Below are 10,854 nucleotides of genomic sequence, written 5' to 3' on the forward strand. Positions count from 1 at the left end.
TTTAAGAACTTGGATAATTTCTTTCTTTCTTTTACGATAAGGCTCTCTCGGGCCAACGTGCTTCTACACCTATGGGCATGTCTCCAATGCATTGGCTATGAAGGCCTTTAAATGACAGCTTAATATATTTTTAAGATTGAGGGAGCCAACCACGTTCTCGAGGAGCCGTGTTTACATTGGATCGGCTCTCTCAGGCAATGTGCCAGCAGTTTTGCACGCTGCAGGAACTGGAGGTGAAGGCAGGAAGGGCTGAGGACAGGAAAGCCAAGAGGGAGGGTAGGCAGAGAAGGGTGTGGGGAGACACCCAGCTGAATCTGGCAACGCACTTAGAACCATCATGTAATGCTCCTTTGACACTGAGTTGAGGGGTGAAAAACAGACCTTTTGGAGCCAGGCCACCGGCACACATGCAGTCAACAGTGAACATGCTCTTAGATCTCTTGGTTCTAGTCCTTTCTAAATTCCTGCAAGTGGCTCTTTGGCAGCCAACAGGGCTGTATTGTCGCAGAGCCTAATGGGCTTCAGCACATCTTGGCAATCTCAGATGAGGAGCTTGACCCCTCTGGGCCTCAGTATCCTTGCTTAAAAAGTGACAAGAGCTCCATGCCCCCTCCAGGCCTAAAATTGACTCCAGAGTGAAATGACTGGTAATCTCTGTTCCATGTGAGCAGATTTTGTATCTGTTTGGGTAGAATGAAGATAAGACCAATGTTCAGCTCATCAAGACGGGGCAACTGGCTTTGGTTCAGCTGAATGGAAATTAGTTGCTCTTCAGATAGGATAGTCATAAAGAAAAGTGTGTCCTTCATTTACCAAAAGACTCCTTTCAGCGTTCACACACCCATCATAATATATACCACTGCCATTGCCACCAATAATAATAATAACAGCAACAACAATAACAACTAACTATTTGAGAGCTTCTGGGCTGAGCTCTTTATATGTACTATCTCATTTAATGATCACAGACACCTTGGGAGGTAGATGCTGCTACTGTCTCTCCAATTTTCAGATAAGGAGAGACTCAAAAGTTAATTAGCTAATACACAAGAGCACACAGGTAGTAAGTGGTAGAGTTACTAGGATAGGGTATGAACCTCTATCTGGTTCAAACACTATTTTGATAGTAGTACCAGTACTCTTAAATATGCTTAATAAACACTACAGAAGAACACAACGCAGTAGTAGTTGATTCCACCAAAAGAAATGGCATGTGGCCTTTCAGGCCCTTTATTACCAAGGAATGTTGACTATTCTCAGGGAACTCTCTGTGCTAGGAAGCCTTTCCCAATAGAAAAACAAATGATGGCTTAAGAGCAGCCATTGGGAGCATTTAACTTAGCACAGATGAGAGGAGCCTGGTAATGTTTTTAAGCTCTGCCACTAACTAGGTATGTGATCTCAGTCTGTCTGGGATTGGTTAGACAATTTCTAAGGCTACTCCAGGTTTTGGATTTTATGTTCTCTTGAAGACCTTTTATAACTTCCAGCTGCTAGGGATTCCCCCTACCACACTTCCCCTTGGGGGTAGGGCAGTAGAGACAGTCTGTATGCCATTTTAAACCATTTCTCATTTTGTAAATAGGTCCCTTGTCGCTCCAAGAGTCTATGAAATTGTTTCAAAATGCCTAAGTGTGATTATGTATCCTGAAGCCAAATGTTATAAAATCCCCCCCCTGCTGTAGATTTAAATAGTAAATATGGAATAAAAGCTTTTTAGAATGTTGTTGGGTATGACACGGTGTTCAATCACTATTATAATGTTAAGCAAGGAGAGCTTCTCCCCCACTCTCATCCTTTGCCTTGACTTTTTGAGTTGAAGACATTGGTTAATCTACATAGTGATGACTGCCCTCCTCACTGCCACAGTCCCAAGAAGTAAAAAAAAAAAAAAAAGAATTACACCCTTTCATCTCTACCCACTACATTCTTTCTTTAAGCCTGTAATTGGATCTAAATGGAAAATAAACCTTTTGCAGGCCAAGGAAGTTGGCACTGGAGGGTGACAAGAAGGAGAACATGTTCCACCTCTAATCCCGATAATCACAGTCTCCGATGCAAAGGAAAATAAAAACAAGGCTTCCTCCAAGTGGTGGCTTTGGCTTTCAGTAAGAAGGAGGGTTTCCATGTACTGGGTCTTACTTCACACATTATCTATCAATCAATTTGTAGTAAAACCACCCCCAAATCATCTGACTTTCTAGAGGACAGTGGGGCTTTGCCCCTTTAGCTCCAAACTCTTTTACCTCAGTTTAATTTGGGGAGGCAGTTCAGACGCACAAATATCCTCGTGCTATGACAAGTTAAAAAACATTCATGTACAAAATGTACTGTCTGCGAACACTAAGGTCTTAGCTGGACGGATATTCAGTGGTTCACTGGTAGTTTATTGAGTCCTGCTGTGTACGGTATGCTGTGTTGGAACAGAGATGAACCAGAAAGGTTTGTCTACAAGGGGTTCAGAAAGATGTGTAGAGAAACAAAAGCAGTGCATGCATGACTTGCCACTAGGTGGAAATTAACAGGTATCATACCAAGGTCTGAAGTGTACGAATTCCATAGAAGGAGAGAGAACTTGACTCTCCAAATAGTCTGGCAAATGTGATGGGACATGGTACATTCCAGAGAGATGCCCTGATTAAGTCTGACTTGGTGTACACATTCAGAAGGGTACACTGGACCCTGAGTGGGAGTCTGGGGCAAGTCAGCTGTGTAACGTGCAGCTATAAATCAGATGCATGAACTCGTGCCTCAAAGTTACATGGTTTGCACTTTTATTTTGATTCTGACATATGTTTGGGTTTTGTTGTTTTCTTTCTTTATTCCTTTTTTGTTTGTTTGTTTTCCTCTCATTCTACTCCACAGGTAATGGCAGAGGTCTCAGGAGGACTTTGCCCTGCAAGAGTTTAAAAATGACTGCTTTGGGAGATTAATCTAATCCAGCTTACTATCGTTGCTAGTGCTGCTGGAGAAAAGAGAGATCTATCATCCCTAGAACTGGAGACAAGGAAACTGAGGCACAGAAAAGTGAATTGGTCAAAACAGTGCAGCTAAAAAGTGGCAGGGCCAGGGTTTCCGTGCCCAAGGCTTCCCTTAATAATCTCTGCGGTCTTCTGGGCTCTCTAACCCTGGGCTTCAGTTTCTAACCCTGGGCTTCAGTTTCTCCATTGGCTTAGACTGTCTGTGTCTCTGCTCCCTTCCAGCTCACTTGTCCTCTATGCCTCTGGCCTGTGCCCTCTCCCGACTGCACCAAGGTAAGTAGCGGGTGGGTGTTGAAGCCACAGGCCCCTCCTGCGGTAATTCACCCATGACCTTCTGGGCTCCTGGCCAGCCCTTCCTGAAAGGGAAACGTGCAGACCCTGGGGACAGAAATTAGTTCCCTCGTGCTGGAACTGCTGCCATGGCCAACATCACCAACTAAAGAAACTGGTGTGTGTGCGTGCGTGTGTGTGTGTGTGTGTGTGAGAGAGAGAGAAAGAGAGAGAGAGAGTGTGTGTGAGTGCAAAATAGAAAACAGGATGACAGCAAGAGGGGAGATTCCTTGTGAGTAAATATTTACTCTCCACCTCAATCCTGGGAGGGGGAAGGAAGAGGAGAAGGGAGTTTTTTTTTTTTTTTTTTCTCTCCCTACAGACAACAGGATTACTATTTTCTTTAATAGTTTTACTTTATGTAAATTGTAATTAGAGAGGGAGACAAACCATGAGCGACTCCTAACTCTGGGAAACAAACAAAGGGTTGGGAAAGGGGAGGTGTGGGGAAGGGGGAAAGGGGCAGCTGGGTGACTGGCACCGAGGAAGGAGGGCACTTGATGGGATGAGCACGGGGTGTTATACTATCTGCTGGCAGACTGGACTCCAAGAAAAACGAGCGCAAAAAGAAAATTCAAATAACATTGCGATCAGCATCACGGCAGCACTAAAGATTCTCTGCAAATTCCACACAAGGGCTTTTAAGAGTAAGTTTCGGGGTGGGTGCGCCTGTCAGCTCAACTCTGTACTCCCAACTGTTCCGTTTTCTCGGCAAGTCTTGGAATGTAGCGCGTTTGCTGCTCCTTACGTCTGGGTAAGTCGCGGCCGAGCCTGCGGGAGGGACGCGGGGAAAAGCAAGGACGTGGGCAGCACAGGCAGGGCGCAGCTCACCTTCTGAACTCCCGGGTTGAGGTCCTTGGCCACCTTCGCCATCTCCCGTGGGGCAGCAGCGGCGAGCGCCGGCTTCTCGGGCAGGGGCGCGGCGGGCACAGCGCGGGCACAGCGCGGGCTCGGGCCGAGTTCGCGCGCCCAGGGGAGCTCTGCGCGCAGCCCGGCGCCGCGGGGCCCTTTAATTGGAGAGCGGGACTCCCTCGCAAACGGCGCCAGCCAATCGTCGCGGGCGCTCGCGCTCGGCCGGCCAATGGCAGCGCGCGGCTCTCCGCCCCGGGGGCGTGGTCCGGGCCGGGCGGCCGCGGCGGCGCGAGCGCTGCCCTGACGTCAGAGCGGCCCCTGCCCTGCCCTCCCTGCCCTCCCTGCCCTCCCTGCCCTCCCTGCCCCTCCTGCCCTCCCAGCTCCTCCCTGCCCCTCCTGCCCCTCCTGCCCTCCCTGCCCTGCCCTGCCCTGCCCTGCCCGGTGCGGCCCGCGCGGCGGCGGCTCGCCTGCGCCCGTCGAGGGAGCCGCAGGAATCCGCGCCCCCGCCCTTCTCCTTTAAAGGACATCGGGCAGAGGGTGGGGAGGCCCGCCGGCTCCCGCCATCCATTCAGGTCAAAAGGGAGAGTGATCAGACGGGAAGGCGGGGGTATTTTTAGTGAGCTGGCTCCAAAAATAAATGCTGAGCCGCGTCCCCCTTCCCACTCTTTCTGCCTTGTCCTGGGGGGATGGGGGGGTGGGGGGGAGGCAGGTGCTGTGCAGCCCGCACCGGCCAGGTCCTCCGGTCACCAGCCGGGAGGGCAGAGTCCACTGACTTAGGATATTTTTTTTTTTTAATTAATTAATACTTGTGGATTATTGATCTGCCTCGCATACCTTGCTTTCGTGTGAATTCTCCCAATTCAGCGAGGAGAACACAGTCCTGGTTTTTTAAGCGTGAAATATGCATCTTCTCTCCGGTTGCATAATGACCTCCCGTGTTACCAGGACCTTTGATGATGATGATGATGATGATGATGATGATGCTCCATTGCATTTGGCACATGAGGATTTAGGCTCAAGAGAGGGTAACTGGTCCAAAGTTGAGCTCTTCAGCAAGGCTTTGAATCTTCGTTCGGGGCAGCCTGGGTGGCTCAGCGGTTGAGCATCTGCCTTTGTCCCAGGGCATGATCCTGGCGTCCCGGGATCAAGTCCCACGTCAGGCTCTCTGCATGGAGCCTGCTTCTCCCTCTGCCTGTGTCTTTGCCTCTGTGTGTGTGTGTGTGTCTCTCATGAATAAATAAATAAAATCTTTCAATCAATTAATCAATCAATCTTAGTTCGTGGATGAGAGTGAGAACTTCCCCAGGGAGAAGAGGCACAGCATTACAAGAAGCCATAAGCCAGGAAATTCTGGTTAAACTCGATAGATGAGGCTGTCGAGATCTGGACAAGCGGGATTCCATCTGTGGATTTTTCACCTCCTTGGGGTGAAGGGTCTGACAACATCTCACATAACAAGTCCCCTAAGACAGTCTCAGCAAGATCTTCCCTCACAGTGTTGTGTGCCTACACAGACACGTCTCTATTGAGCCAGACGTGGGGTCCCCGGGGGTGCTTTTCCCTGCCTGGGCGGAGAACCAAACCCCACTTTTTATCCTGGGGGAATATTGCTCTCTCCTGAGGTTTTTGGTCCTAAAACTCATGTTGGCAGCACCCCCTGCCAGAAAAGCAGGGCTCAGGGGGCCTACCATAAAACTAGGTTGCAGGGAGACTGAAGGAGGGGAGGGGTCCCAGACTACTTCATGTGACTGATTTGGGGGGATGGAGGAACTGCTGGCCACATTCTAGGGCTTCCTTCCTCTCTCTTTTTAAAAGATTTTATTTACTTATTCATGAGAGACACAGAGACAGACAGACAGAGAGAGAGGGAGACAGAGACACATGCAGAGGGAGAAGCAGGCTCCCTGCAGGGAGCCCGATGTGGGACTCAATCCCAGAACTCCAGGATCACTCCCTGAGGTGAAGGCAGACTCTCCACCACTGAACCACCCAGGTGTCCCTCTAGAACTCCGTCTCTTATCAGAGGTACTTTCCTTCTTAAACCCTCCGCCATTTTTAAAAAAATTATGTTTATTTATTCATGAGAGACACATACAGAGAGAGAGGCAGAGACACGCAGAGGGAGAAGCAGGCTCCATGTAGGGAGCCCAACATGGGACTCGATCCTGGGACTCCAGGATCACGCCCCAGGCTGAAGGCAGGCGCTCAACTGCTGAGTCACCCAGAGATCCCCAGTTCTTGACACACCATCATCCCCAGCAATCCCAACTCTTGATCAATGAACCCAGATTTTGATTCCTTTTTTTCACATTCCTGGAAAGGGCTTTCCAGTTGTGATTCCCCTTTTCTTCTTTCATGGATCTGCTGTCATTGGCGTTTGTTTTGCTTGCTCCCAGCTGTAGCCCCAACACCTCGCATGTGATAGACGCTTAGAACGTGTGGGCTGAATGAATGAGGGTGGGGTTCTGGCTTTTAATCAGCAGTGAGCAGGCAGGCAGGACTAGGAAGAGATGGTGCAATGCTGTACCGTGGTCTAGTTTGTCCAAACTTCCAAGGTGTGCTGCACATTAAACCAGGGTGTAAATAAACTGTGGCCAACAGAAGCCTGGCCTCGAAGAGGTTTCCATGTGAATAGCCCATTCAGTAGCAAACCCTTGGAACAATGGTGATGAACTGGGATGTCATGCCAGAAGCCTTCATATTTCAGAGGTATAGGAACAGAAGCCAGGAGAATAACAAAGACATGCTTTATCCCTTGCAAACTGCGCAGAAGCCTTCCCAGTGAAGTCATTTCTCACTCCTTTTCCAGCCACCCTTCTTGCCCCATCTTGAGAAATTATGGTTCCATGGAATAATTCTAATTTTATTAACTTTAACATCGTATAGCTTGAAACTCATGACCTCCTTCCCCTCCTTGTTGTTACCCTTGGCCCCAGTGTCAATTAAGGAGGCAGATATAGTGACTCTTTTCAGAACGTGAGAATCAGGAGCTACTGCTTGGGGTGGCCCAGTCTCTTTTTTTCTGGAGAATAACCTGTTGTGGGCAGAAAGGCACCCCCCAGTCCCTGCTAGTACTTATTCTTTTCCTGGCTCAAGATGCTGACTCTTTGAACCCTACTCTTGAGCCAGATGTTCCAGGGGACCTGTAGTCAGAGTCTTGGGTGCTGGGGGCCCCCTCAGGTAAATAAAGGAATCATTTCCCTTAAGGAATGTCTTGGTCTAATAAATGTCACTGGGGCCCTCTGGGCCGCCGCCGCCGCCACCGCCGCCACCTCCTCCTCCTCCTCCTCTTCCTCCTCCTCTTCTTCTTCTTCTTCTTCTTCTTCTTCTTCTTCTTATTCTTATTCTTATTCTTATTCTTATTCTTATTCTTATTCTTATTCTTTTTTAATTGAATGTCAAGACATCAAAGGATGATTCTAATTATTCCATAATAATTCTAATTATTTTTCTGGGAGAAGGTGGAGATTTGAGAACAGTCTAGGGCTCTATCCAAGGTCACACAGCCAGTAAGTGGCCCTTTCAATTATACCATACTACCTCCCAAATGAATCTTAAGGATTGACTATAGGGAGAAAAGTAAGCACTTGAAGGAAGATGGTATTGTTGTCATTGTCATTATCAATGGGTTTGTCCTAACTGGGACTTTTGACTCCTTTTCATGCCCTTTTCACTGTTCATTCATTCATTCACTCATTCAACAAACATTGAACTGAGAACTACAGTGGGTTAGGAGACCCTGAGCTGAGGCTCTGATAGACCATGAATAAGACTGGAAAGCTTCCTGTCTTCACACAGCTTCGATTCTAGTGGAGGGAGACAGGCATTAAATAGGTGAACAGATAATTAGATCAGGATATGGAGGATGGAAGTGAGTGCCTTAGAGGAAGTAAAGGGAGCAGAGATTCACTGGATATGTGGTCCATTCACATCAGGTAGTCCAGAAAGCCTGACTAAAGAGGTCATATGAGCTGAGGACCTGAAGAGGGAGAATGAGTCAGCTATGAGTAGAGTTGCCATGGAAAGAACATTTCACAAGAATGGAATCCTGAGTGCAAAGACCCTAAGGTGGGTACAGGCTTTCTGTGTCCCTTTCTATGATCCCCTTATGAGAGATCATAAAGTTTCTGTGGCTGGAGGGTAATGAGGGACAGGGAGAAAGCATAAGGGGACCAGAGAAGTAGGCAGTGACTGGATCACACCCTGCTACAGAGGCTAAATTCTTTTCTGAGAACAGTGGGGAATTATAGATCAGTACTTTCCAGTGAGGCATAATGTGTGCCAAGTATATAATTTAAAAATTTCTAATAGCCACATTTTAAAAAAGTAGAAGGAAACAGGTAAACTATTTATAATACATCTTACCTAACCCAATGTATCCCAAATGTCATTTCTGTCTGTGATTGATTCCCATTCTGATATGTTTTACATCCTTTTTTTGGTGCTGTATCTTTGAAACCTGGTGTACAAGTTACACTTGCAGTACACTTCCATTGAGATCAACCACATTGCAAACGCTTAGTAGTCACTTGTGGCCAGTGGCTACAGTATTGGACAGAGCAGTTGTAGGGTTCTACCGGGGGATGACAGTATCTGATTTACTGTTTAATTCACAGCAAGGACACCCAAGGGGGTATTAACAGAGACCTAGCTCATAACTAACAACCTCTCATGATCAAGTGGAAAGACTGAGAGTCTGAGAACCACTAACTGCGTGTCTGGTCTACTTTGACCATATAGTATATTTTAATGTATATTAATTGACCTAAATATGCCTGGATAAGCTTATATGTTTTGATTTGTATCAATTTGACCCAACATTTATACCATGTATATGTGAACTGTTCACAACTGAAATTTTTGTCTTTCCTGTCATTCTTACAGTGACTTTAATTTTAGAATGACTATCTAATTTTCTTCAGATTTTTGGGTGGGCTTCCTAGATCAAGAAAGGCTTTGCTTATAAGACCAAAACATCTGGATAAAAACAAAACATGATTGTTGAATTCAAGCATTCTCTTGCGTTATAGCCCAGGTTTGACAGAGACTATGAAGGACACAATGAGAATCTATCCATTCAGGAGTCCAGAGCCCTACATTTTGATCCTAGCTCTGCTAAAATGATGTGTCTGGCCATCATCTCTAAGGCCACTTGCAACTCAAATGTATTATTATTTAGTAGGAGCAAGTGATACATTTTCTCTGAGTATCAGATATATATCCTAGTTGACGATGCAATGGAGCCATTCCCTTCTTTCCGAGGTCAACAAGAGAATGTAAAGAGCACAAGATTTAGACCCAGAAAAATCTCTGCATGTGTTTCAGCTCTGTCGCAGGGATGAGCTCAGGGATTTGGGCATTGTCTTTAAGAGTCCCTGAGTTTCTGAAAAATCAGGATAATAATCTTTATTCCTTCTCCCTTTCAAAGTACATCCACATGCTCATCTGTGGTGGACAGAATTCTAAGATGTCCCCTCAATGACCCAGGCCCTCGTGTAACAATCCCTAGGAGAATGAGAGGTCCCTGTAACTTGCTTCTAGCCAACAGGACGTCGCAAAGGTGGTGGGGCTTCGCTCCCATGAGTATGTTGTGTCTTATGTTCAAAGTGAAGGGATTTTGCTGATGTCATTAAGGTCTCTAACAGGTTAATCCAAAGATAGACTATTCCTGAGTGGGCCTGACCCAGTCTGGCGAGCTCTTTACAACAGTGACTAGAAATCAGAGAGAAGAAATCTCTGCCTCTGCCTCTGTCCTACTAGCTTTAAAGAAGGAAGCTTACCAAGTTTCACACTGGTGAGGAAATGAATTCTATCAAGATTCCCTTTTTGAAAAGAAATACTTTTGCTCCCTTCAATTCTTAAACCTTCCTGGGGCAGTAAGTCACCTGTGTTGCATGTATCATTTTTAAAGCAGCACCTACTCTTACCAAGGAGCCATATTACACATTTCATTTCCATACGTGTAATATTAAATGCTATATTCAGCCTATCCATTGTGTGTGTGTGTGTGTGTGTTCGTTCTGGGTACCAGGAAGGCAGTGAACAAAATACCTGGTATTTTCTATTTGCAGACAGTAACTTTATGTATTTAAGCCTTGGCACAACCCCAGGTGGTAGATATTATTATTCCTATTTGCATATTTGCAGATAAGAGAATGAAGCTCTACTGGGTTATTATTTTTTTTTTTTTAGATTTTTAAAAAATCATTTACTAATGAGAGATACAGAGAGAGAGGCAGAGACACAGGCAGAGGGAGAAGTAGGCTCCGCACAAGGAGCCCAACATTGGACTCAATCCCGGGACTCCAGGATCATGCCCTGGGCTGAAGGCAGGCGCCAAACTGCTGAGCCACCCAGGCATCCCCTCTGCTGGGTTATTTAAGCTGCTCCTTAGTTAGGGATCACTGGGATCACTCATGAGATGCCTGGCTTTACAATAGGGCTTAGCTTGGACAAAGGTGGGGAGACAGGGCTCCTCACCTTTCAGGATTTCTCTGGATGTTTTCCATGTTTCTCTCTAGATTTGCTCTTTACTTTCTTCCTCCAGCTCTGTTCCTGGTAGGCTGATGCACGGACTTCCTGCTTAAGCATCTGTGCTGTCTTCCTGGGAGCAGGAGACTGGTAGGAGATCAGGGGGGAGCATATTTAATCTTTCCTCTTCCTCCCTATTGGCCTGGGTTTTGGAGGTGGT

The 10,854-nt window shown here is 46.7% G+C and overlaps 1 protein-coding gene across 1 annotated transcript in view; it reads right to left on the minus strand.

Annotated features, from left to right (window-relative positions):
• Window positions 1–4,296, minus strand: part of LMCD1 (LIM and cysteine rich domains 1) — a 58,724-nt gene extending 54,428 nt beyond the window's left edge. The window contains exon 1 of the mRNA XM_025450994.3: window positions 4,143–4,296. Coding sequence (XP_025306779.1) covers window positions 4,143–4,184 — 42 coding nt within the window. The 5' untranslated portion in view covers window positions 4,185–4,296. The remainder of the gene's footprint in view (window positions 1–4,142) is intronic.
• Between the last annotated feature and the right edge of the window lie 6,558 nt (window positions 4,297–10,854).

The sequence above is a fragment of the Canis lupus genome, chromosome 20 (assembly GCF_003254725.2).
Source record: "Canis lupus dingo isolate Sandy chromosome 20, ASM325472v2, whole genome shotgun sequence".
Taxonomy (NCBI): domain Eukaryota; kingdom Metazoa; phylum Chordata; class Mammalia; order Carnivora; family Canidae; genus Canis; species Canis lupus.